Source organism: Zootoca vivipara, chromosome Z, assembly GCF_963506605.1.
Source record: "Zootoca vivipara chromosome Z, rZooViv1.1, whole genome shotgun sequence".
In the NCBI taxonomy this organism is placed as follows: domain Eukaryota; kingdom Metazoa; phylum Chordata; class Lepidosauria; order Squamata; family Lacertidae; genus Zootoca; species Zootoca vivipara.
This window is the reverse complement of record NC_083294.1, coordinates 46,697,409-46,725,254: the sequence shown is the minus strand read 5'-3', so window position 1 is coordinate 46,725,254 and position 27,846 is coordinate 46,697,409. Positions and strand designations below refer to the sequence as shown.

At 45.5% G+C, this 27,846-nt stretch overlaps 1 protein-coding gene and 1 long non-coding RNA gene across 2 annotated transcripts in view; both read left to right on the top strand.

Annotated features, from left to right (window-relative positions):
- WDR44 (WD repeat domain 44) overlaps positions 1-27,846 on the top strand; it is a 43,538-nt gene that overhangs the window by 2,491 nt on the left and 13,201 nt on the right. The window contains exons 2-10 of the mRNA XM_035102278.2: positions 12,468-12,501; positions 16,300-16,374; positions 17,167-17,821; positions 18,058-18,188; positions 20,457-20,552; positions 22,804-22,940; positions 24,594-24,677; positions 24,935-25,041; positions 26,206-26,357. Of these exons, the coding sequence (XP_034958169.1) occupies positions 12,468-12,501; positions 16,300-16,374; positions 17,167-17,821; positions 18,058-18,188; positions 20,457-20,552; positions 22,804-22,940; positions 24,594-24,677; positions 24,935-25,041; positions 26,206-26,357 (1,471 nt within the window). The remainder of the gene's footprint in view (positions 1-12,467; positions 12,502-16,299; positions 16,375-17,166; positions 17,822-18,057; positions 18,189-20,456; positions 20,553-22,803; positions 22,941-24,593; positions 24,678-24,934; positions 25,042-26,205; positions 26,358-27,846) is intronic.
- Positions 153-11,128, top strand: LOC132591530 (uncharacterized). Its single transcript, XR_009557031.1, has 2 exons — positions 153-4,030; positions 4,417-11,128. It is a non-coding gene; the product is annotated as an uncharacterized LOC132591530 (long non-coding RNA).

Below are 27,846 nucleotides of genomic sequence, written 5' to 3'. Positions count from 1 at the left end.
AAAAAATTCCTTCCAGTAGCACCTTAGAGACCAACTAAGTTCGTCATAGGTATGAGCTTTCGTGTGCATGCACACTTCTTCAGATACCTGAAGAATCTGAAGTATCTGAAGAAGTGTGCAGCACACAAAAGCTCATACCAATGACAGACTTAGTTGGTCTCTAAGGTGCTGCTGGAAGGAATATTTTTATTTTGTTTTTTCTCTGTTTGTACCGTTTAAAGTGAGAGGTGCTGGATAAGCCTTGCTTCAACAGGATACCCTCCGGATGTTTTGGAATATAGGTATATCTTCAGCTCTTCCCTTCTGGAGTTCAAAACATCTAGAGCAGGGGTCAGCAAACTTTTTCAGCAGGGGGTCAGTCCACTGTCCCTCAGACCTTGTGGGGGGCCGGACTATATTTTGAGAAAAAATATGAATGAATTCCTATGCCCCACAAATAACCCAGTGATGCATTTTAAATAAAAGGACACATTCTACTCATGTAAAAACATGCTCATTCCCGGACCATCCGCGGGCCAGATTTAGAAGGCGATTGGGCCGCATCTGGCCCCCGGGCCTTAGTTTGGGGACCCCTGATCTAGAGGGCTCCAGGTTGCTGAAGGCTCTGCTTAGGTCTTAGATGAAGCATCAGTGCAGGAAGTAACAGGTGGACTTATAATTTCTATTGCTGCTTAAGATGAAAGGAGGGAGCAAACTTTAAAGTGGGCAGTTTCTTGGCGGGTTCAAGGACTTGGAAGTGACCAGTTCCCTCCCCCCAATAACATCAGCCTGTTTTACTGCAGCGTGTGAGTATGTGTCTGAAAAACAAATGCAGAATCAAACTTCATAGATTAACTGTCTGTTTTCTGATAAAACAGTTGGTTGCTTTCATGCTCTGGGGGAGATTATAATTCTGGGTTTTGAGAAGCAGCCCCCCAGTAACATAGCAGCTATTCTGTGGCTGCTTGTAGTATTCCATCTTTCTGTTTTTCACCAGCTGCAGACCTTAACCTTTCTTCACGCTATATCTCTGCCTCACTTTTCAGCCAAGACTGGGGCCCAAAGCTCCTGACAATTTAAACATTTGCGGAACACAAAGTATAAGTGAAGATGTTTACAGAAGCCTCTTCTGCTTCCTGGTAGCTGATGTTATGGTACAATTCTCAGACCCTTCTCTCTTGATCAGCTTTCCCTGGCCCATATGTTTTGAACTACAGATCCTATCAGCTGTGTTGGCTGGGGCTGAAGGGAGTTTCCTAAAATTTCTGGAAGGCACCAGGCTGGGAAGTCTGATCCAGAGGAGCATAAGTTGATGAAAAATATACCAGCCATAGAATCAGCCTATCCATGGACCCGTGGATCTGCCTTGTGCTGAGTCAGGCCATTAATACATCTAGCTCAATATTGTGTTTGCTAACTGGATGTAGTTTTCTAGAGAGGCTGGGAAATGAACACTGCCGCTGTATCACTGATTTGGGGCCTCTTTCTCATGGGCGAGTTCCAAGCTATTCCCTCCGGAGGCAGAAGGAGCTGTTGATGGACTTTAGTGATTGGTTGGTGACCAGAATACCAACCCAGATGAGTAGATCTTGTGAGTGAATCACAGAGTCTTCTAGCAGTTGGTGGCATTCTACAAGTTCCAGTTTATTCCCTCCGTAGCTCCAGGAGGTGGAGAATGGCTCAAGGCGAAAGTCCCAGTCTTCTTTCTGGTTGTCTTTGGAGTACACTATGCTTGTAAAAAGCCATGGACTCTGGGTGATCATGTAAAAAGATTTTGGGTTTGTTTGGTGTATGTTTCTAAGCAGAAGAAAGTTGAATGTTCTGCTTTCAGGTTGTCAGTGCGGCACAAATAATCTAAAATAGGTACACATAGACAAATATTCAAATAACAGGGTTTTTTCCTGGTATAAAAGTGATTTATGGACCTGTTTGGAGTGCTGGAGTTGTCACGCAGAAATAGTCTATTTGGTGACAAGAAAAAGGCTGCATGCTTAATATTTTTTTAAGTCAGCCAGTTGCCTAGAAAAAGAGGGTGGAGGGGCTGTTTTGCTCTTAAATTTCACATTTCATGCTGCGTGTTTAACAAAGTGCATTAAGGTTTGTTTGTATTGCTGATTAAAAATTGCTGTTGCTGCAGTCTTTTTGGACGGCTCAGGTCTCCAACTCTTTATTTCAGATTTAAAAAGCAAAACAAAACACTGGCAAGCTGTTAATAAGTTCACGGCAGGGGGAGAGAGGCTGCTTCAGGTATTCCCCCCCCTCATGTTGATTATGAATAATGATTAATTTACCATTCTTGTTCTTGATTGCATGACATCAGACAGATGACAAAATAGTTACTGTGGATCCTGAATGGCATTTTGAGAAGGCCTTGGGGTTTTGCATTGTGCATGAGATTTGCTGCTTTTAAGAAAGGAGGGGGCTCCCCCACTATCTGTTCCCCTTAATAATATGTGACAGGGGCAGAAGGAGGGGTGGAGGAAGATGGAAAGGTAGAGCCCACTGGACTTAAGAGGTGCGAGGCATAAGAGGTGCGAGGTTCATGTCCCTACTGAGTGTGGCTGGGGGTCTGTTTCAGCATTAGCTTCCTTGGATTAATGGTTCCATTTATTTGCAGGTTGCTTTTCTATTGTGAACAGTATTCAATGTGGCTAACAAACGAAGCAGTAGTTTGGAAATAGAGTGGCAGTAAGATGGTTTGTGGACGCGGGTGGTGCTGTGGGTTAAACCACAGAGCCTAGGGCTTGCTGATCAGGTCGGCAGTTTGAATCCTGTGATGGGGTGAGCTCCCATTGTTGGGTCCCTGCTCCTCCCAACCTAGCAGTTCGAAAGCATGTCAAAGTGCAAGTAGATAAATAGGTACCACTCCGGCGGAAAGGTAAACGGCGTTTCCATGTGCTACTCTGGTTTGCCAGAAGCAGCTTAGTCATGCTGGCCACCTGACCTGGAAGCCGTATGCCGGCTCCCTCGGCCTATAGAGCGAGATGAGCGCCGCAGCCCGAGAGTCAGTCACGACAGGACCTAATGGTCAGGGGTCCCTTTACCTTTAAGATGCTTTGTAGGAGCACCTTCTCTGCTGCAGGTTCCCCAAAGGCCCCAAGTTTCAATGCTTTTCATCTCCAGTCAAAAACATCTTGGTGGCTAGGATGGGCCTGTGTGGAAGAGCTGCCAGTCAAAGTAGTCTTATACTAAGCTAGAGGGACCTATGGGTTAGATCAGCAGAACAGAAGAAAGTACAGTGGTACCTCTACTTACGAATTTAATGCGTTCCGAACACACATTCGTAAGTTGAAAAAAATTGCAAGTCGAATCCCATAGGAATGCATTAGGAGAAAAAATTCGTAAGTCAAAGCAACCCTATCTAAAAATTCGTAAGTAGAAAAAATCCTTTCTAAACCGCATCCAAGATGGCGGACGGAGCTCCATTCGTAAGTAGAGGTGCCACTGTACTCATGGCAAGCCCGCCAAAATGCCCAGGGTATAATATTTCTAGCCAGCAGCTGATGGGCTGCTGCAGCATTGAGGGCCGTGAAGCAGGAAATATCTGCTGCAGAGGAAAGGTTGCAGCATTTAAGGAGCTTTTAGTTCAGAGAGAAGGTGAGTAGGAGGTGACAAGATAGAAGCTTACAGAATTATGCATGGCATGGAGAGAAAGGATAAAGAATTTTTTTCTCCATCTCCCATAGCACTGGAATTCGTGGACATCCAGTGAAGCAGAAAGTTGGAAGATTCAGGACAGATTTTTTAAATGACTTATTCATGCAGCTCATAGTTCAATCATGGAACTTTCTCTCACAGAAGGCAGTGATGGCCACCAACCTGGATGGCTTTAAAAGAGGATTGGACAAATTCATGGAGCATAAGGCTGGATCAGTGAGTATGCTCTGCCTCCACTGTTGGAAGCAGCAATGCTTCTGAATGCCAGCTGCTGGAAACCACAGGAAGGGAGACTTGCCGTCATGGTCAGCGACTGTAAGAACAGGAGGCTGGACTAGATGGGCCCCTCTTATATTCTTAGGAGCAAGTTTGGCTCTTCAGACCTCAATACTAGGTAAGGTAAAGGTAAAGGGACCCCTGACCATTAGGTCCAGTCGTGACCGACTCTGGGGTTGCGCGCTCATCTCGCATTATTGGCCGAGGGAGCCGGCGTATAGCTTCCAGGTCATGTGGCCAGCATGACAAAGCCGCTTCTGGCAAACCAGAGCAGCACATGGAGACGCCGTTTACCTTCCCGCTGTAGCGGTTCCTATTTATCTACTTGCATTTTGACGTGCTTTCGAACTGCTAGGTTGGCAGGAGCTGGGACCAAGCAACGGGAGCTCACCCCGTCACAGGGATTCGAACCGCCAACCTTCTGATCAGCAAGCCCTAGGCTCAGTGGTTTAACCACAGCGCCACCTGGGTCCCCAAGTTTGGCTCTTCAGACCTCAATACTAGTGCACCACTAAGTGTGGGGTCTTTAGCAAAGCAAACTGTCCAGTTTGGGGGACTTGCATTTTGTCTCTCTCTTTTCCCAACCATCCAAGGATGATTCCCCTTTCCCTTAATTCTTTTAGTTCAAAAAAAGGAAAGAACAAGCTATTTAAATAACTCCTATTCCACCCCCTGTTGAGGTTTGCTGTGCATTACAAACGTCAGAGGCAGTTTTAATTTGGCTATTATGTGAGGAGTAACAAGTAACCGAAGGGGTTAACTGTGTACTGTGTACCACCTGACCACTGAGGAAGATCATGTTACAGAATGTGCCAGAAGTGTTTCTGTGTGTATCAGTTGGTTTCGTTTTTGCCTGGGAGACGGTCGCAAGATGTCTGCGCTCTCACCAGGTTGTTTGTTATTTTCTCTTTAAAATAAACTCCAGTAGTTATTAGAACACCTTGGACTCTGTGTGTTCTTAAGAGGCTTTTTATCCAACGGCTATACAAGTTTCCGCTGTGTGTGAGAAGAAGAAGAACTCTGCTGTGTGTTTTACTGCCAGCCCGGGTCTACGGAGCAGAGGCGCTAGAGAAAGCGTGCCGGGCGATAATCAGTGGCTCCTAATTGAGTCATAAACAACTCAAAGGAGTCCTATACCCGTCACATATTATGTGTAACATTCCAGACATCAAACAATCAAAAGTTTGCTGTCCAGCTTTGTATTTTTTTAAAAAATGTATTTATTAAAGGTTTTTTTAACAAACAACCAAAAACATACAAAAATAAAAACACAAAAAGAAAATACAAAACACAAAAAATACAAAATACAAAAAGAAAATACAAAACACAAAAAATACAAAATACAAAAACACAAAAACAAAAATGCTAACTTATAACCCTTATTTCTAATCTATTGACTTCCTCATTCCACCTCCTTCTGTGTTTCTTTACATATCATCCTTAGTAAACTCTAAATCTTATATAAACTCTAATTATTACTTTAATATTTCCTTATTTCTCTATCTTTTATATCTTATCCTTTTACACTCTATATCTTACCTCTTAATTAAATTATAATTATGTTCTAACAATACTTTTTCACACCATTGTATTATCTACAACCCTGTCCAGCTTTGTATCTAAGTCTGGAGAGTGCCTCTGTGTGTGTGTGTGTGTGTGTGTGTGTGTGTGTGGTGCTACAGCCTCAGTTGCTGAAAGGTGGTCACTGCCTCTAACAAGCCCCAACTGGCTAGAGAGGCATTGTCTGATTAAAGTATTGCGTATTTTATAATGTTGCTCTCCCTAACAATAATCTCTAAGCAGTTTACCTATGAGGTATTGCAAAACCTTTATTTGTCAATTTACCTTGAAATTAAGGGGGGGGGAAATGTTGCACTGTAATAACATGCCAATATAATACAGTCATACTTCAGTTTAAGTACGCTTCGATTTGAGTACTTTCAGTTTAAGTAAAGCATGATTTATAAAATTTAAAAATAAGTTACAGATGGGTGCAAGGAGCCCTACTTCTGTGTAGAATTTTCATACCTTTGTGGTAAGGGAGAGGGGTGTCTCCACATCCTTCCTGTGTTCTGTCTTTCCCTTGGTGCAAGCATTCTCTCTGTATCTGCTTTCCAGATTGCTGCAGTGCTGTTCCTTCCTGAATCCTGTCTGACAACCTTGCTGGCTTGCAAACAACTGGTGGGATCTGTGGCTTTCAAGAGGTTGCTAAACTACAGCTCCCATCAGCCAGTGGCAGGGGCGGTGGGAGTTGTAGTTCAGCAACAACTGGAGGGCCAAAGCTTTCCCATACCTGGGCCATAAGCCTGAGAAGAGGCCACCCCCTGAGCACACCCAGTCATGCCTCCCCAGCTTAGGCCACCTCTCTCCCTCTTTTTGCTTTCTCTTTCTCTCTCAGCTGAGGCAGCCTGGGGAAGTGTTTGTGCATTCGAGGGGACTGTGAGGGTGGCCTTTGGATTGCTTGTTGGCCCAGATTGGGGTGCTTTCCTTAGACTCCTTAGCTTTTGCCAGGGTGGATTTGATTTAAATCAAACTGATTTAAATCACTATTTAAATCACTAATCTGTAAGGCTTGATTTAAATCATAGTTTTCTACATAAAGACTAATTCTTGCTGGTATAACTTTAATATGCAAGTAGATGAAGATTTTTAGAATAACAACTTTTCATATTAGTTTTTTATCCCCAGTTTAATGGGTTATTCATATTTGGACAACTTTACTGTTGTACTTAGGAAGGAGAAAAATAATCATTACCTTAATAATAACAATTTAAATAGATTTATTCAACTGAAACAATAACATTACAGCATATGTTATTTGCTTAAACAAACATCCATGTTTGTTAACTAATTTGGCTAAACAAAAACAAAATATATATATTTTAAGAAACTTAGACTGTCAGCCCAGCCTAAATACTGTCCACTCCAAACAATCAGAAAAATATTGTTTCTATTCTATTCACTAAACTTCTTGAAACTTAGCACTGAAGGGGTTGTTTCTGTATTCATAGGTTTATAGAACAATAGGATTAAGGTCTATTTCTCAACTCTGTTCATGTTATAACCTTTTTGCTATGAAGAAGAGGCATGTGATCTCTGTTGAGTCAAATTCAGTTTTGAGAACTGCAAAAGTAAACCAAGCATCTGTGATAATATCTTGTAGGCAGAGAAACTGCCCAATAATCTTACAAAAACCTCTGCAAGAGCATGACATTGTGAATGGATTAATGGAATTTATTTACCCAAAAAATTAAACATATACAACCTTATTCTACATAATTAAAAAACTAATCTTTATTTCATGATGGAATAACCTTTGGATGGTAATATATTTTCCTCAAAATGCATTTTATTTTTTAAAAAATCCAATTTAAATCAAAAAAATCGATTTAAATCAAAAAAATCCGATTTAAATAAAAAAACCCGATTTTTTGATTATTATTTTTTAAATCATTGATTTTTATCCACCCTGGCTTTTGCTCAGTTTATGCAAACAGGGAATGTAGCTCCTGTTAGTGCCTTCCCATTTTGAACTCGGTGTAATCAGTGATGCGATGCTGGTTACAAACCATACCTTTGATTACAGAAGATGGAGATGGAAGAATGGCAGTGAGTGAGGTCTGCTCTAGAGTGCAACAACAGGTGGTCTGCACTACTACACCCTGCAGGTGGAGAGGCACAGTTTTTGAATGCTCACCCACTGTATGCATGGCAGTGGGGAGGGGAGAGAACGCATCAGGGAGAGAGAGGTTCTAGCTCACCCTGTTTCCTGATGTGCTAGTTTTCTACTTGTCAAGAGTGTTTTACATAAGAGAGAATTAAAAAATGTGATTATGTGTACCTGCATTCTGAAGTGGTCTGTTCTAGTGTATGTGTGGAGCAAAGGCAGACACCTTCCTTCCTTCCTTCCTTCCTTCCTTCCTTCCTTCCTTCCTTCCTTCCTTCCTTCCTTCCTTCCTTCCTTCTTCCTTCCTTCCTTCCTTCCTTCCTTCCTTTGGTGTAGCCAATGTGATTCCCTCCAGGTGTTCCTGTGATCCTTGAGCACTGGCTATGCTAGCTGGGACTTGTGGGAACACAGGAAGCTGCCTTCTGCTGAGCCAGACCATTGGGGCATCTCATCTAGTTCAGCATCATTGACTCTCAGCAGGTCTCCAGGGTTTCAGGCAGGGCAACTCTCCCAACCCTACTTGGAGATGCTGGGGATTGAATCCACAACCTTCTGCATGCCAAGCAGGTGCTCAACCACTGAACTGTGGCCCTTCCTCTGAACTCCCTATGGGAATTGGAGCCCAACATTTGGAGGGCAATACATTAGCTACCTCTTCAGCTAATTACCACAATTAAAAAATTATAAGAAATGGATGAATATTAGAATAAATGGGGCATAATATTCTCAGGCCAGGTTCAGGAGGTGGTGGCAGGAGCTCCCTGGCCTGCTCATCTACTGTCTTCTTCACTCTGCCAGTTGTGACAGCCCCTGTCCAAAGTCAGTTTTCATTTTCAGTTCTGTCCTGATAGTTGTTTAACTTCCACCTACTCAATTAACTTAGAATCATAGAATTGCAGAGTTGGAAAGCAATGTAGGAATCTCAACTAGATGAGACAAATGGCCATTCAGCCTCCATTTAGAGGCTAGGAGAGTCCACCAAGAGTCCACTACCTTTCCATTGTCGAACAGCTCTTACTGACAGAAAGGTCTTCCTGATGTTCAGTCAGAATCTTCTTCCTTTTAACTTGGTTTAACTTTTCTTTTAACTTTTAACTTGGTTCGAGTCCAACCCTCCGGAGCAGGCGAAAACAAGCTTGCTCCATCCTCCATGTGACAGCCCTTGATATATTTGAAAATGGCTTGAACTTGATTCCCTCCAGATGTTGTTGGACTCCAGCTGCCATCAGCCCCAGGCAGTGTGGTCAAGGATGATAGGAGATGCTGCAGTCCAGCAAGATCTGCAGGACACCCTTTTTTAAAGATTCTCATTTTTCACTTCCACTTTGCTGTTCAGAACTGGAATCTCTGCTAATTTTAGCTATAGTATTGGAGTGCAGTAAACAAAATTGCTGCCTCAAAGCTCTTTAGGGAACTCCCCCCTCCCCCCACAATTCTTCTTCCCTTCAACTGCTGGCTTTGTGGTGCTGCAGAGTCGAACCCTTTTATTACAGGATTTTTGTAGTGAGTGAGCAGCTCCTCCAGGCCCTCAAATGCAGCCATCTGCAGTTCAGTCAACCTGCCAGTTCCTAAGACTGCTCAGGAACACCTGCCCCACAACAGTCTCATTGAGGGTGCAGAGGGTGCGTTTTGTTGTCTTAAATCTGTGTTTTAGACAGAGATACATTATGTAAAATTTTTAACACCTTTGGCAAAGCACTTTGACAGAGATAATTTCTTGCAAAATGTCAGGGTTGCCCTTAATACAATATCACTTAGGATCGGTGTAGTGGTTAGACTAGAGTGTCTGGCTAGGAGCTGGGAGACCAAAGTTCAAGTCCCCACTCTGCCACGAAACTCACTGGGTGGCCTTGGACCAGTCACTGCCTCTTAGTTACTAGCCGACCTCACAAGCTTGTTGTGGGGATTAAATAAGAAAGCAGGAAAGGTATGCACACCACATTCTCCTTGAATAAAATGGTATGATGCGAATTTCTGTTCCTCTCCAAATGTATTGCTTGCCCATCTTAACATGCACACGTGATTCTATTCATAGCCAGGTCCCATAAATATGATAAACTGTTTTTTATATAAATATTTCCAATATCTTTTTGCAAATTAACATTTTTGCTGCTGCAAAATAACTACAGTATGCCTCTTTCCTTTGAAGCGTGTTGCCTCCAAATATGTTAATAGCCTGTTCTTAGATTGCAAATATGTTGGGAAAGCCTCTCTAACTTTCAGTATATTTCTTAATTGTGCACAAGATCTATAACTAATACTCTTCCCCCTTCCTCCAGCCTTCTAATGTAAGTCCACCAGCTGGGAATAAAGTTGCCTGTCTCCTAACTGCACTTCCAACATTCTTTGGTGCTGCTGCTGTAAATAAGTCTGCTTCCTGTATTTAGACAGAGAAGCAGCTACATAGAGGTGGATGCGGGGGGGGGGGGATGACTTTTTAAAGAAATGACCCTGATGCAGCCTTCCTCAACCTGGTGGCCTCCAGATGTTTGGAGCCTTCAACTCCCCATCAGTCTTACTCAGCATAACCATGGGGAAGACAATAAATCATTCTGAAGAACAGCCACTCTTCTCATCATCCACCTTGCCCAGTATCCTATTTCCATTAGTGCCCATCTCCAAATGCTTTAGAGCAGCCTTCACCAACCTGCTGCCCTCCAGAGGTTTTGGACTGCAGTGCCCATCAGCCCCTGCCAACAGTGGCAGTTGTAGTCTGGAGGGTGCCAGATCAGCAAAGGCTAGATCTTCTGCTGCTTGATTCCTGTTGAAAAGGAGCTTGCAGCAGGAGAGATGGGGAGTGGGTTCTAAAGGTTCTCTTAGCTGTTTTCTGGTGAGCTTCCTGCCTCATGTTTTCCAAACATACACAGCATAGGGACATGTCATGTCAGAAGTGACACGTGTGTGCATTTACACAGAGACACACACACACAGACACAGTTGGTCTTTCAAAACTTAGAACATGAGAACATAACCCTTCTTATCAAACAGGTTTCCCTGCCCACCCCCTTCACCCAAACCACAGATCCCTAAGGGAAGACATGGTTCCAGAGTTTCAGATGTGAGTCTGGTGGAGGCCACTCTAATTGACCTTTCACAGCCTTTGGCAACCAGGTCCACTGACCCTGTGCAAGGTTTGAATGCCTTGCTGCAGCTTCAGGACTGTGATCCTACCAAGAATTGTGTCAAATTGTGTGTTCCCACTACTCCCCGAGTCCCTCCAGAACTGAGGGAGGAAGGAAAGTATGGCTGGCTGCAGAAAATGAAGGAGCTGCAGGGGATTTGGCATATCTGGCCTGGGCGGTGACTGCTGCTCTCGATGTTTGTCCAGGGAAGGGCCTTAGCTCTGTGGTAGAGCACAGGCTTTGCATGCAGAAATCTCCAGATCCGATCCTTGGCATTGACTGCAGCTTAAGAAAAGGAAAGGGAGATGTGTGATCCTCTGTCTGAGACGAGAGAGGAGCAGATGAGTCTTCTTTCCCATCCAAGTCACTCCTGTGCATGTTCTTTCATCACTCTTGTCTCGTCCCACTTCTGTTTCTATTTGAGATTTTTTTAAAAACAACCCCACACTAAAATGGAGAAATGTATATATGCAGCATACCGTGTTGCAATGCATTCCAAGGTCTGCATTTGAAGTTTCCCAGTCTCTTGCACCCCTCACCCAAAGGGAATAATTGTTCCAAGTGGCTAGAAATCTCCTGCTACACAAGTGTGGGTTCACAAATGCCCCTACTGGTGATGCGAGAGGATGACATCGCATCCCTTCCTGTGGTACGAGAAGAGGGAAAGATGGGACCAGGGGGGCAGCCATCCTTCCCCTCCCCAATACTGCGTTCTTGGAAGGGGCAGCACACAGGAATTTCCCATCAGGCCCCCCCCCCCGGAATTTGTGGCCCAATTTCCTGTGTGGTGATTGGTGGCAGCAGTAGGGCTCTAGCTACTTGGACTAACTAACCGTGCAGAGAGAAAGAATGAAAAACATTGGGCACCTCTCGCTTCACCTCACATTGAAAACATTTTTGCAGACATTCAGAGGAGTGCAAAATCCAGACCATAACTGTTACAACCTGTGCATTATCCCAGGAGGTATAGGTCAGTTAGCTTTATATGATTCCCCAAGAGAGGCCCTGTCAGCCTGAATGCAACAGCACTATGCAACTTGGGCCCGTGAGTGCTGGCTAAAGTCTACATATTAGATTTTCATGGCCCATTTCTGAGCAGGGGCATGGAGCATAGAACCTTTTGGTTTGAGCAGGCCTCTTGAGAATAGCTGTCGTGGCTCACCAAAAATAGCATTTTGTTGCTCTTGCCACCACAGAGGAAAACCTGTGGGAGACACAGGAGGGCTGGATGGCAGAGCATGAGCACAACGTCTACCTCATCCTCCCTGGGGGCCCCTGCCTCCTCCATGCACCCCTCTTCCTCTGTGGGCCTCATTTTGCTCCCATTTTCTTGAGCTACAGAAATCTGTGGTCCCCCAAAGTGTTGCCTTTGTCCAGTAGTCTGCTTTCTATGCACACTCACACCCCTTTCTCTTGCCTTTCTTTGCAGGCAAGCCTTGACAAGAGTTCAAGAACATGTTTCAACCGGGGGGGGGGGACATTCAAGGAGGGTGTGAAGCTGTGGTGGTGAAGGGTGGACCTGGGGGAGGGCCCCATGGGTGAAACAGAGGGTTTTGGAGGGCCACATTCTACCGCCAAGCCTGAGGTTCCCGCTATCAGGGTGATAACTTTCCTTGAAGTAGAAACTTAGAAAAATATCACCCCAGAGAATGGGGAGAAACTTGCTAGTTAATTTTTAAACTCTGTTAAAAGGTGTTTAAGTTCTCTCCCCCCCCCATCTTATCTAAGCTTGTCTCTGGGTGTGTTTCTTTTCTTCTCCCCGACAGGTCACCAACCAAAGTCGTGCAGCCGGTACCGAAGGTGCGTCTCTTTGTGTAAATGTTTGTCAGATGTGAGCAGCGTCCCTGATCTTAGCAGAGAGCAGCCAGGGTCATCTCATTCTAAAGACGTCAGACCTGCAGTGCCTTGGGTAGACGGTGGAAAATGGAGATGGGGGGGGCATTTTTTTTGCCTCCAGAGTTTTTCTTCACCTGCAGGACTTTGCTCAAAAGCTTTTGCTCCAGGAAGATTGGATCTCAAAGTGAAAAGAGCATAGCAAATCGTTCTGAGCGTTTGCATTCTCATCCAAGAGCCAGGGGAGCATGGTGTTTTTCTAAATAGTCAGTGCCCCGTCGTGCTTTTTGCTTTCCTTGTTAAATGAGCAGGATATAAACAGTGAGTTTATGGCTTTGATTTTTGGGGTGGTGACTGGAATCTTATTCTGTACAGTGTGTCCCAGAGGCACAGGTGGCTTTCTGAATTAGGATCTGAATTGGTGGGTGGCAATTGCAACCCACCCACCCTACTCCAGAGACACACCGCTGCTTGTACTTGGGTTATCAAGGTGTGGAGAACAGGCTAAGGGGCAGGTTTTAGCCCTGCTCCCCTGCCCAATTTGCCACATATTTTGGTCCTTCTGCAGCATAGCCAAAACACCCAGGATTTAAAAGAGAAAGGGAGAGGAGCTTTTTTAAAAAATACAGCTGGGACAGTAGGCTGCAATCCACTACCGGCTAGTTTCCCAAGAGCCACTTAGCCCCTGCTAGTGACTAGAAATTTTGGACAGAAAGCTGGACCAGGTAGACCCTTGTCTTATCGGCCAAGGAACTTTTTATGTTGTTAAGCAGGAGTGTAGAGCAGGCACACGAGCACTTAACACATACAGCATCAGCCTTCCCTAGCCACATCCATTCCAGGTGTTCTGAACTACAACTGTAACAAGCCCCCGAACAGCATGGCAAGTGGTCAGGGATAATGGGAGTTGTAGCTCATCAATGTTTGGAGGGCAGTAAGGTTGGGGGAAGTTGACCTAAATGCACTTTAGTTTTTAATAGGTCCCAGGTGTGCTCCCTTGTGTTGCATATTTTAGAATGTATGGTTCAGGAATTCTGTCTCAGCAAAAAGAATGCAAGAAAAGCCTGGATCAAGCCCAGTGGCCCGTGTAGTCCAGTATTCTCTTTTCATAGTCGCTAGACAGATGCCTCTGGGAAGCACACAACCAACAGCAGCTCTCCCCTCTTTTGATTCCAAGCAACTGGCATGCAGAGGAATTCTGTCTTCGGCAGTGGAAGTGGAACATGAGCCACTGTGAATAGCAGCCATGGATAGCCTTATTTTCCTTTAATTTAAGAATACATCACATAAAGGATGGGCTTGGTGCATCCATTATAGTGTGGTTGTAATTAAAATTCTGCACCCCTCACAACTGAAGCAGATGGCAACAAACCAAGCGCACACCAAGAGTGGTGAGAGCCCAGTTCTTGCATAATGTTCAACCACGACTCAGGATCCTGTTGGGCTCTGATCAGCATGTGCTGGCACCACCAAGGGCCCCCAGAGGCCACTTGGATCGATGGGCAGGGTGTTGGGAGATTAAACTTGGAAGGAAAGAATCAGGAGCTAATTCTTAAGTGCTGTCTTGATGTTTTCCTTCCTTCCTTTGTCAACCTTGCCTGTAAAGGAACATCCCACCCACCCCTTGGCGGCCACTATTCAAGCTGCGCCTGTTATAAACATGGAGCTTATAAATATGTGCTTGAAAGCTGGAACTTTGCTGTGCTTTGATTCCCAAGCTAGCCAGAAGCCAGAGGCTTAACTAAGCTTTTGCAGCCTCGTTAGCTGGGTTCCTTCTCTCTGTTCCTCATCTCCCTTTCTGCTCCCCAATTGCCAATGTGGTGACAGAAGGGAGTTGAGTGTTCTGGTTTGATAAGCTTGAGATTATGTGAAAGCAAAACTCTAAACTTAGCGCATGAATGCAGCACCACTGCTTCCCACACATGTAATTAGTATGCTGCCTCCAAGAACAGTGACAGCACAGCTGAATCTCTGGCATTTATTAAGTAGTAGTAGTAGTAGAAGAAGAAGAGTTTAGATTTGATATGCCGCTTTATCACTACCCTAAGGAGTCTCAAAGTGGCTAACATTCTCCTTTCCCTTCCTCCCCCACAACAAGCACTCTGTGAGGTGAGTGGGGCTGAGAGACTTCAGAGAAGTGTGACTAGTCCAAGGTCACCCAGCAGCTGCATGTGGAGGAGCGGAGACGCGAACCCGGTTCCCCAGATTACGAGTCTACTGCTCCTAACCACTACACCACATTGGCTCTCACAGTAGGCCAGGAGTTGGTACACATTTGGAGTGGGGGTGGGGGGAGAAGAGAAAAGGAAGGAAGGAAGAAAGAAAATCCTAAAGTGTATCTGGTTAGATGGGCTGAAGGTGATGCTGTGCAGTTTTCTGGGGAATAAGGGCAGTGTTGTCCCAAACTAGCCTTAAACTGCTGCTGTGCTGGGTCAGCAATGGAAGGTACATCTCGGTGCATACTGGGGTGTTTTATGCTCTCCCCTCAGGTGCTGCTTGTAAAATAAATATTGAAGCATAAAGTACTTCCTGAAATAACTTCCATTGAGGCCAGAGCGTTGCAGGTGCGGAAACAAAAATCCAAACTAACTCCCTACCCCTCGAAACCTGGATAGTAAAAGATGGGAGCCTTGAAATACCGTAAAATAGCTGAGTTTAAAGCCTGGGAAAACAAATGGCATTTTTAACAGGCCCTGAAAGGACAAAGGGACATAGGTAGCTACATAGAGCAGCAGAGCAGTTCTCCTAAAGATAGGGGCCATGCCATTGGTCCTCCCTCTGTGAAGAGTGACTGGGTTAATTATGCCCTTGTCAGGGTTTATTTGTGCTCTGTTCTTGCCTTGGGACTGCCTTCAGCTTATAGGATGCCCATTTGCAAAGTGCCCTGTGGTGTGTTCGACCCCTTAACTTGTCTATGGCAGCATATGGTCCTGCAAAACTGCCAGCTGCTCCAATCTTTCTACCCAGCTCTGGAACAACACTGTTTGGCAATCCGAGGCATTGTGGGAACATGAAAATAGTGGGCAGCTTAACGGCTACTTCCAACAGAAACCCTGTTGCCAAGGGACTGGGCGTATTAGTGGGTCCCATGGCAGGGCTGGTGAGACTTGCTGAGATGGTGCCTGGCTGCTGAGGATGCTAACCACCGTCCCCACAAGGCTGTTCCGGCCACCTGTTTTTTGAAATGGAAAGTGGATGCAATACAACTCTCATTGGTATTTCGGTATTTGCGCAGGGAAAATAGGGCTTTTTAAAAACAGGGTTAGACAAATTCACGAAGCTTAGGTATAGCCACACTTGATTGTTAACTAGAGCCTTCATTGGCAGAAGTAGTCTAGCTAGGAATGTCAGCCTCTGGGAACAAGCTATGGCAAAGAGTTGTTGCTTTCATGTCCTTGTAGACTTGGTGGCCAGTCGCACATGGAAAAAGGCTGGCGGATTACATACATACATACATACCGTGTTTTTCCATGTATTGGACGATGGTTTTTGACTAAAAAAACCCATGTCAAAAAACTGGGGTTGTCCAATACACGGATAGTGGCATGTGGGGGGGATGTGGGGGAGAAGTGGCTCGCTGACAGCCATTCGGTTGACAGGAGCATGGCTTCCCCCAATGCCACAGCGAGCAGGGAGCTATGGGGGGGGGGGGTTCCTGCCCACAGTCTTTCCTATCCTGAGCTAATATGAAGCATCCCTTTGCCTTGTACATTCTGACCCTTTTTATAAAGAGCTCTTCCTTATGCTTGATTATTTATTTTTCAGAAGCTGACCAGTGGTCAACAGAAAGCGGAATGTGAAGCAGGAGCTTTGGAAGTCAAGCAAGAGGACCCTAAAGAGGTGTGTTAAGTTGTTGATTGAAATCCTGAAGTACAGTAAAGTCACCGGTTCACTGCGATTTGTAGACGTTGCAGATAAATGTTGTTTGTTGTCATTTGTCTTTTGGATTGCATATTGTCATTTGAAGCTTGAAAGACAATGACCCTGCCTCCTCAATGTCTGTATGCCAAGTTCTTCCTTCCTTCTTTTTTTAAAGAAGTTGTTTTGAGTCATTATTCTCTGCAAATACCAGTGACTCCCAAAATTTTGATACTTGGGATTCCGGGATCCTCTCCCCCAATTAAAATAAGGATGCTGTGAATCAGGGATAGGGAGCCTGTGGCATTCCAGGTGCTAGACTCCATCTCCCATCAGCCCCAGCTAACGCGGCCAGGGGACAGAGATGATGGGAGTTGTAGTCCAACAACATAGGGTGGGCACAGACCCACCACCCCTGCTGTATTCCCCTCTCAAAACGGGGTGGGCATTCTGGATCCTGGGTGGGTCCAGAATATGGTTCTGTCATATTCTGGCTGAGTGGGGAATCTTTGTTTGCCCACACAAGGGATGATCTCACTGTCTATATATTCACAGGGATTGAGAGCAGGGGCGCCATTATGTGATTCTCTTGCCCAGAAAAATACCCCTGCTGTGGACACACAGGAGTGAGTGCATTCAATGCGGTGGCTTAGCTAGCTCAGTCCCTTCCGCAGCATTGCAAGACATGCCACTGCCACAACCAGGCCACAGTCTCTATAGCTTACAGCGACGACTGCCTGCCAGCCCCTGCATGTGACACTTTTGTTTGTTTAGATAATTGACAATATAATTGAAGAAAGCCAGAAGGTACATCAACTTGACTATGATCCATTGGGCTCGTCAGAAAAGGAACAGTCTGATTCCCCATCACATGCAAACACTTGGATTTCTGGAGCAGATGTTCTCCAGCACATTCCCGAACTCTTGTTTGCGGAAGCAGGGTTGCTACAAGGCCACGATGAAGAGCCTCCCCGCCAGCCCCCCCAGGCTGTGGCAAATAGAATGGAGCCCAGGCAGGCTTTGCAGACCCATGAGGGGGCGTTGGAGCATCGGCAGGGGGAAGGTGATGCTCGACCAGTGGAAACCGCAAGCGAGATCCCATTGCGGCAAGTGGGAGAAGGCAATAAGGAATTGAAAAGCGAGGAGGCAGATGACTCAAGGCCAGTGGATGTCTTGGAGGCACCTGTGGATTTCCTGCCTGCCAGAGATTCATCCGTGGCTGATGAGATGCCTCCTGTGAAACCACCGCGGCAGCTCAACATAGAGCCAGACATTGTCGCCAGCACAAAGAAGTCTGGTCCTGCCCGGCCTCCCCCGCCAGCAGGCCTCCCTCCCCCAAGGCCCCCACCCCCTGCTCGGCCTGCCCCACCGCCAAGGAAGAAGAAGAGCGACTTGGAAATCGAGACACACAAAACACCTGGTCTGGAAGGTTAGTTTTAGTTTTATTGCATCCTTGGACCAGACTAAGGGTGGGCTACTTGTGTCTCTAGATGTTGCTGGGTTCCAGCTCTCTCCAACTCTTGAGTATTTGCCATCCTGGCTTTTGGGACGGGTGAGAACTGGAGTCACATGATGGAGGAATAAAGGTTGGTCCTCTCAGACTATGCAATCTGATTTAATTGGTAGAAACTCCTTGCCTCTTTAATGTCTCGCGTCTTGCTGTAGTTCCTAGGGAGACTTTTTCATCCGGTGGCCTCTTACCTCCCAGTGTGTTGATTGAGTCCATAGCCAAAGATCCTCAGCCTTCCTTGGATCTGGCCAGCGCAACAAGCGGGGACAAAATCGTCACTGCACAGGTAAAATGGCACTTGAAATGTCCAGTTTCCCACTGGAACTAATGATTGATGGCCAGGGCAATGTGGGAGGGAAAGGGACCCCAAAGCATGGATGCATAATCGATCCACATGCTCAGCAAGAGGATGGTATTGTGTATCTGTTTGGGGGACTGCGCCATTTCTGAATGTGGGTGCTGGATTGTTTCTGGGAATGCTTCCTGCAAACTAACAAATTCCAGTATGCAAAAACCCAGCATGTTGTGGGGGGTGGAGTCTAGTCTTGATTCCCCCCCCCCTGTCTAATAGTCCACTTTTCACTGAGCATGGCATGAAGGAGCATTCTGAAGCATGATTCCCCACCTGCATTTGGATGTGGTACCAGGTGCTGTTTCTAAATGGGTCCTTAAATACCCATCTTATGTGACACACAAAATGTTTTTTGTGAACTTTTTAGCCAGCTGCTGGTCTTTCAAACTAGTTCTTACCATACCCTCCAAGTTCCGGACTGCAGAATCTGGGACCGGCAGCCATTTTACACCGGAAGTTGCGTCGATGTAACTTCCGGTGTTGCTTTGCCCTTCTATGGGCACCCAAAATGGCTGCCGCCGGCTTCAAAAGTCGCTTGTAGGCATGTCAGGAAGTGTGCCGACGCAACTTCCGGTGTCGCTTCGCCCATCTATGGGCACCAAAATGGCCGCCGCCAACACCTGAAGTCACGTCTATGCACTTCCGGATATGCGTAGATGCGACTTTTGAAGCTGGCGGCGGCCATTTTTGGTGCCCATAGAAGGGCAAATCGGAAGGGGGGAAAAAGGCCGCCGGCAGGAGAAAATAATGGAGAAAAACGGAAGATTAAGTGATACGGGGGACCACCGGGAAAAGGTAAGTAAAAAAGGGGTTTTCCCGGGGAAAACGGGAGACTTGGCAGCTATGGTTCTTACCCTCACCATACAATTAAACCATAGGGCTTCTCCTGGGAATCCTGGGTTTCCCCCTTATAAACCTACAATTCCCAGCACTATTAGCAAACCACAGTTCTCGGGATTCTCCAAGGGAAGCCAGGTGCTTTAAATAAGTTGTCTTCAACATTTTTAGACCCAGGACCCACTATTAACCCAAGCATGCATTTGGGGACCGATTTCTTAATCTTTTCCATACATTTGCGTGATGGTTGTGACCCACCTTGGATCAGGCCACAACCCATTAGTAGGTCCTGGCCCACCAGTTGAAGACCAATGCTTTAAATGAATGGTATAGATGTGACCCCAGTTCACATAATGGCAAGAGAGAGAGAGAGAGAGTCTGCGTGTATTCACAGCAAGAATCACACTTTGCTGCTCCTCTGGTCCTGTGTCTGTGAATGCTAAACCCAGGGTTGACAGTGCCATGTGCAAACCTAGGCTCATGATTTGTTGCTGCTGGACAAGCTGTTATTTATGAGCCAATAACAATGTGTGGCTGGTGGCTTGTCTGGACTGAAGCAAACCATGAGCCGCAGGTTCAGATGTAACAGGAAGACAAATCATGGCTTAGCTCTAGGCAGCACTATGGCAGCAGCAGGACCAGCAGAGAAGTGAAGCAACCGCCGATTTTGCAGAGACTATTTGCATGCTTTATCATTCACACTAAGCCATTGTTTGGCTTAGCGTTATGTGCAAACTGAGTCAAATATTCTTTGTAGAACAGTGTTCTTCAGCCTTTATCCCCAGCCAGTTTAGCCAGTGGTCAGGGATGATGGGAGTTCAACAACATCTGGGGACCTAAGGTTGAGCAACATTGTGTAAAAGATAACAGGGAGCTACCATTGGCACCATCTTTGCAGGCTGTGCCTAGTTGAGAGAGTCTAGAGTTGAAGCCCACTTGCAAATCCTACCTTGTGGCTTGGGAACCTTTACTTCTAATGAATGATTTACAGAGGTGACCAGGTCTCCCCACCCCATTTGCATATGTGGGAAGAAAATGCACCTGCTTCCCGCCCTCTGCAGCAGTCCATTTGCCAGGCTCGTGTGTGTTTGTGGTGTCAGTAGCAACTAAGTGGTAAAGTTTAGAAAAAGATTTGCCACCTTACAATGCATTGTGTGTTTACTCAGAAGTAAATTCCATTGTGTTCAGTGGTTCATCCTCCCTAGTGGGTGAGTTTAGAATCACAGCACCTGCATATAGTTTGGGTGCAGTTCTTGAAAGCAGGCTACATGTTTTACTGATTTTTTTCTAGCCCTGAAATGCTCATGAAACAGTATGTGCTCTTTCGTTTTTTGCATGTCAGCAAATGCCAATGTGTAATTGCAGGAAAATGGAAAATCGGCAGATGGACAAACGATCTCGAGTGAAGTGATTGGGCCTCAGAGACCCAGGTCTAATTCCGGCAGGGAGCTCACTGATGAGGTATCCAGGAGGGGGGCTGGTGTCAAAACTGTTACTGTCTGCCTGTTTAAATGACTTTCAGGAACTGTGTGTTAAAATAAATACATACGTGCACAGATCCAAGAGGCCAAAAACCCATGAGAGGATGCTGTCTACCAAGTCCATTGCGGCAACTAGCTTGGTGTTGCCTGGTGTCTCCAGATGTTTTGGAGTCCCATCTTGGACAGGGACTACTCAAGACACCCTAGGAGGGAAAATACGGAGCTACAGAGCACCTGAGAGAAGGGAGGAAGTAGAGGAAAGAAGGAAGGAAAGTGCCCCCAAATGGCTCGCAGTTCAATTTTCTATTGGCAAAGCACACACTTAATGTTGGCTGCTAAGGAGCAAAGCACACACTCACTTCTGGTGACTGAGTAGCTAGCATCCCCTCCCCTGGCTAGTGCTCCATAAAACTGGACAGTTGCGCATGCAGGCAACCTGTGACTTCTCCCACAGAGAAACCTCTGTCAGACAAAGGTACTTAGGTTTGGGTGGAGGCGTGGGTCACGGTGTTGCTCCAACTGTCCAGTTTTATGTGTGTGTTTCTTCAAGCCTGGTCCTGGGGGACAGCGGAGGAGGGAGCAGAGGGGATTCTTCTGGGCCCCCTCTGCTCCTGGCATGTCCAGCCCAGGCTCCTCCTCAGGATCTTCTGCTGCCTTGTGGGAGGCACATAAATCACTGCCTACTTTCCCTGGCTCAGCCTCTGGCCCCGTAGGCCCGCCCCCAGCTCCTCAGTCCCTGCCAGTCCCTGACACAGTGGAAGGAGCCCTTTATGCTAAAAATAAAATAAATAAAAAATGCTTCCAGGATCTCTTCCCTCCCATTCCGCTCTCCACATCCCTCTGCCATCTCAGTCTTCACTGGGTCTTCCCTCCAAGTCTACAGGCCTAGACTGTCAGTGGGGCATGTGGGGAGCTGAATTTTGATTCTTCTTACTCTGCCTGAGGAGGGATGGCGGAGAGGGGAGGAAGTGATGTGGAAGAAGCCTTCAGGCACATGCAGCACCATCACAATCCTACCAAAACATCCTGGTAGCTTGGTATAAGTATTCTGTGTCCCTGTTTTGCATTTTATTATGCTGTGAACTGCCCCAAGACCTTTGGATGAAGGGCAGTTTACACATTTAATTGATGATGATAAAATGATAGACATAGGCATGAGGTTGTTTCATTTCCAGTGGCAGATTCCAGCTATCAACTAAGATCCTTCCTTGAAGGGGTGTTTATGCACAATGGGGTCCAACGTGTTAAAGGCAATTTCTAAGAACTCCAGAGTCTGCTGCTGATGCCAACCTCGTAAGGGGATTTTACCTCAGGTCACGTTCCCTAAGCCCTCCACCTCAGCCAGATTCACTCCAGTTACTGGGAGCAAATGGTCTCTGGTCCCAAAACTTTTCTGGCTGCTTAGACATTTTAACTAATTTTCTTTTTGTTAAAAAACCAAAAACAACAACAACACATAACCACCCTTGTGTGGCCTTCTTCTTGGGAGACTTCTGTGTAGGCCAGTCCCTTAGCCTATCCCAGCCATCTGCTCTCTTCTCCTGAGCCTCCCCGTTTGCACTGGGGAAGAGGCATCTCATTATCTCAACCTCAAGCTCTCCACTTTCCCCTCCCTCACCAACTGACTTTCCCAACAGACAGTTATTTTTCCCAACGGACAGTTAATTGCTCCTTCTCCACTGACAAGAACCTGTAGCCAATGAGGGGCCTGCTGTTTCACGGACCAATCAGAGTGAACCCGCCTAATCCAGGTCCCACCTATAAGTATTAAAAGCGACCATTGCCCTTTTCGCTTGCTCTCCCTTTTCAGAGCCCATCAACTAGGAGCTGCCCTGAAGCACAGACACCTTTTTCCAAAGCACGTACACAGACTGCCTTATGCACAGCATTTCTCCTCACAGGGTCACACCAAAGGTCTGTCCAGGTCAGCCTTTGGCCCCAGCCAGCAGGGCCCAGTGGTCAGGGTGCTCAAGGCCAATAGCTGGAGGGCAATCCTAATGTCTAGGTGTCTGGATTTCAAGCGCTGCTTGGGTGCATTGAGAGCAGTTCCTCTGCCTAGTGACCACATACAGCAATCAACCCCAGTTATTTATTCATAGTTGTCTTATTTGTCTTGATGAGTACAACACCAGCACTGGGCTCAGTCAACTGTTTTTGCTGCTACCTTCTGCGGTTCCTCTCATCATGTGTGTGTCCATTGACCCTTCTTTCTGTCCTGTCTTCCTCTGCAGGAAATCCTGGCAAGCGTCATGATCAAGAATCTCGACACAGGAGAGGAGATACCCCTGAGTTTGGCTGAGGAGAAGCTGCCCACGGGCATCAACCCCCTGACGCTGCACATCATGAGAAGGACCAAGGAATATGTCAGGTGGGAATTGAGGGCGGCACCTGGATGCTGGTGCCTGTTCTGCCTGCCTGCATTTCTTTATCAATGTCTCTTCTACATATGGGCACAAGTGTTGTTGGGCTCCCAACTCCCATCAACCCCAGCCAGTATCACTAGTGGTCAAGGATGATGGGAGTTGTAGTCTAGCAACATCTGCAGGGCCCCAGAGGTTCTCTACTCCCGATGGATGTTTTCTCTCATGATTTCTGTTGGGTTTGCCTTTGGGGGAAAAATAGTCCAGAAACTTTAGCTGGTCCAGAACTCAGCTTCAAAACGATTAACTGTTACACACAGATATAAATATATCATCCCAGTCCTTCTCAAAAGCTTCACTGGTTTGTTTCCAGGCACAATTCACACAGTGGACTATTAAATGTCCCTTAATGCATTAAGTGGTCTGGAACCCCTTGGCACTGGAGGATCAAAACTGGCTTGCCCCACTTTCTGAGAGGGTAGAGGGAAGCTGCCAGGAATCAGTCTTGGTTCAAGGATGGTGCCTTAGCCATGAAACTACCCCCTCCTTTTGTCATTTCACTTTCTTCTTCTTTTTTCATTTCACTTTTAATTTGTATACCACCTTTCTATATTACTATACCCAAGGCGGTTTACAAGCTGAAGAAGCAGCAAAATAGACAGCAAAGGTCACACAGGGAGTAACAATCTGATCCAATACATAAATGTCACAATAGCTTTCAAATAAACATCTTATATCAAATAAAGCAATATTAAATAATCCATTAGAATATAATAGTTAACAGTACAATGAAATATCAGCAAATAATAATTGAAGTTTACACTTAACATGTAAAGAATTTCTAAACTATAATCGATAAAAATAATGGCAAGTCACAATGCATAAAATACCACAAAACATACATAACCATGTAAAAGGGTCAAAATGAGAAACAAAGACACACAACTTATAAAATTATCATTATTTAAATATCCCCAAACTCCTATCTTTCCAGTTGCTTCTCAAAGTCATGGTCTGGGAAAGGCTCCTAGGGTTGGAGTGTGGGGCAAGGCAGGTGGGAAAAGCGATTGCCTGATGGACAGCAGAAAGTCTCTCTCCTCACAGTTCTTTATCATTACAGCAGGTGCCAAATTTGGTGGTCCATAGGTGGGGTGGGGAACCTGGTGCCCTTCAGATATTCAGGGACTCCCAACTCCCATAATCTCCAGCAAGCATCACTGGTAGCAGGAATGATGTAAACTTGTAGTCTAGCAATATCTGGAGAGGCCTGGCATATAGGCACCAGGGGAAAACATTTTAAATGGGGCATCTCAAGGAGGAGGCCCCATTTTTTTTAGTATTCTTCTAGCTTGTAAAGACGCCTCTTTGCTCACATTCCTTTGATGTCGCCACCTGTCTTCCACTTTAATTGATGTGTTGTTTTAATGGGATTGTTTAATGGTGTATTTCAATTATTGCTCTTTGTATCTTAAGGATCACATCACTGGTTATTATACATAAACTGCTTGGAAGCATCATTTGGCATTAACAAACTTTTAATTTTATTTTAAGTAGCTTAGCACATAGGAGAAAGCTGCAGTTACTTCATTTTGGGGTTCGATTCCATTGAGAAGTGTGGATACTTGGCACATAAGGTTTAAAACCATTTTGCTTTTCCACAGTAATGATGGGGCACAGTCAGACGATGAAGACAAAATGCAGCCACAGCAAAGTGACACGGATGGAGGACGCTTGAAGCAGAAGACGTAAGGCCACAACTAACTTCTTATGTGGTTGGGTGGTTTTTAACTTTTTGTTTTTTATTATACAGTCCCATTGCATTTTCCTACTTTACTTTTATTTGTTTTTATGGAGCAGCAGGGTCTAAATATTAAACTAAAAGTAGCAAAAAATCAAATGGATGATTGTGTTTCAAATCGTGGCCATATTACAAGTCGTGTGTGCCATCTCCTAAATGGATCTAGCTAACATGTTTGCTCATGGCAACTTCCCCCCCCCCCAGGACTCAGCTGAAGAAGTTCTTGGGCAAATCAGTCAAGAGGGCGAGGCACCTGGCTGAAGAATATGGGGAGCGTGCCGTCAACAAAGTGAAGAGTGTTCGAGATGAAGGTTGGAGAAAGGCTGATCTTTTGGGGTGGGGAAGCATCAAATAGGCAATATACCCAGAAAGAAGGAGGGCATTTCATTCATTACCCTTATTGTGATTGGAGTTTGTGATTCAGATCTTGTCTTCTACTTTCTGACCAAGGCCATGTACACCATACATTTAAAGCAGTATGATATCACTTAAAACAGTCATGAATTCCTCCAAAGAATCCTGGGAGCCGTAGTTCGTTAAGCATGCTGGGAGCTTTTAGGAGACCCCCCATTCCTTTCACAGAGCTCCAGTTCTCAGAGTAGCCTAACAATCTATCCCTCTTCCCAGGGAACTTGTGAGAATTGTGGCTCTGGGAGAGGGAATAGAGGTCTCACAGCATCCTTAACAAACCGTTCTTCCCAGGATTCTCTGGGGGAAGTAATGATTGTTTAAAGTGGTAATGTGGTGCTTTAAATGTTTGGTGTGACTGTGGCCCAGTATGCTGGTTCCCAGCATCAGTCCCTCCCCTACACTGCAATATAAAGCATAACAATATTGTTCCAAAATTTATTCAGACACTAAATGCGGGGCAGGTGCTTTTGCTCAGAGATGCAACACCTGCTTCACATGCAAAAGGATCCAGTTTCAATTCCCAGTGGGATCTCCAGTTTGTTTTTGTTTATTTTTAAGGATCAAGTTGCAGCTGATGGGAAAGACCCCAGGAAGCCAGCCCATCAGAGGAGACAGCACTGAGCTAAATGAGCCAATCACCTGACTCTGCATTGGGCAGCTGCCTGTATACCTGCAATCTCAGTTAGTGGAGCTGGGAAAAGGACTCCTGCCTGAAATCCCAGAGAGCTGCTGCTGGTCAATGCAGACAGTACTAGGCAAGAAGGACCACTGGCCTGACTTGGCATAAGTCAGCTTTGCTTGTCCATATGTAAATTTCTATGCCCATTTGACATAGCTCTACGTTAAAATACATACAACACGTGCAGAATTCCAGGTACAATTCCTGCATCTCCAGGTAGGGCTGGGGGAGACTCCTGTCTTAAGACTTGGGAGAGCTGCTGCCAGGAAGTGTAGAGAAGACAGCTAGATAGACCAATAATGACCTGATTCCATATAATGAAGTTTCCTGTGTTCTAAATGCAGCTTGCAGAAGGTTTGATTCCAGGCATTCGTTTTCTTCCTAGTATTCCACACTGATCCAGATGACCCATCCTCAAGCGATGATGAAGGCATGCCGTATACCAGGCCAGTGAAATTCAAGGCGGCGCATGGCTTCAAGGGGCCGTATGATTTTGAGCAAATTAAAGTTGTCCAGGATCTCAGTGGCGAGCATATGGTAGGTTGTGTTTATTGCTTCCACTCACAAACTATTCCACTGCCACCTGGCAGTATCAATCCGCCCTTGGGATCCCACAGAAGCCATTAAATTCCTCATTAGGCTTTCAGGAATATCTGAAAGAGAAAATGGCAGAGAAACAGTAATGACTCATACCAGAAGGCAAAATACTGGGAATATATTAGCAACCCCCCTCAGAAGAACATTATAAATAAGCAATCAATGTTTAGCCTGGAGAAGAGAAGATTAAGGAGTGATATGATAGCCATGTTCAAATATATAAAAGGATGTTGTATAAAAGAGGGTGAAAGGTTGTTTTCTGCTGCTCCAGAGAAGCGGACACGGAGCAATGGATTCAAGCTACAAGAAAGAAGATTCCACCTCAACATTACTAAGAACTTCCTGACAGTAAGAGCTGTCCAGCAGTAGAATTTGCTGCCAAGGAGTGTGGTGGAGTCTCCTTCTTTGGAGGTCTTTAAGCAGAGGCTTGACAGCCATATGTCAAGAATGCTTTGATGGTGTTTCCTGCTCGGCAGGGGGTTGGGCTGGATGGCCCTTGTGGTCTCTTCCAACTCTATGATTCTACTACAATCTTGCAGTAGAAGAGCGTTAACTCCTATATCAAGATAAGACCAACATGGAGCAGAATGAACACCTAGGACAAAATTTACTCTTGAGGAGGTCTAGCAGGCCCTTGTTCTTGTAATGGGCATTTTTGTACTGGGGAATTGGGGGGCCATAAGGAAAAAAAAATACCACCTCAAGAGCACTGGGGTATAGGTACAAAAACTGCTAACTCAGGCTTCATCAACCTCGGCCCTCCAGATGTTTTTGGCCTGCAACTCCCATGATCCCTAGCTAGCAGGACCCAGTGTTCAGGGTTGATGTGAATTGTAGTCTCAAAACATCTGGAGGGCCGAGGTTCAGGAAGCCTGTGCTAACTTAAACTTCCTTCAAAGCAACATTAAGAAATTGCTATGTTAATATGGGCTGCAGTTAGCTTAGGCATTGGTTATTTTGACTTTCACATTCCTTTTGACAAGGGTAAATTACGGTAGATTCCTGTGGTACCTTAAAAGTGATTTTTAAAATGAATTCAGAACAGGGAAGATACCGCAGGACACCTGACCCAGGAATATATAAATATATATTACCCAGGGTGATATCTAAATATTTTAAATAAACAAATAAGATTGCCATAGTGAGGGCAAGCTTTTTATTAATATTCCACTTTTCAAAATACCGTTCGAAGCATCTTAATAGAAGTTATATAAAAATAAAAAAATTGAACTGTGTTGTGTTTTTTTAAGCAGCCACTAAAATTCATTCACGAGACTCTCACTTATTTTACTCCCTAATGTCTTCTTTGTACACCTGTGGGAGTGGGGTCTGTGTTGTATGCTAATCTCTACACAATGCCTGTGATCTGTGTATCAGGCCAGGATTGAGAAAGCCCTGGTAGATATCCTCACTGAGCCATGCAGCTTGT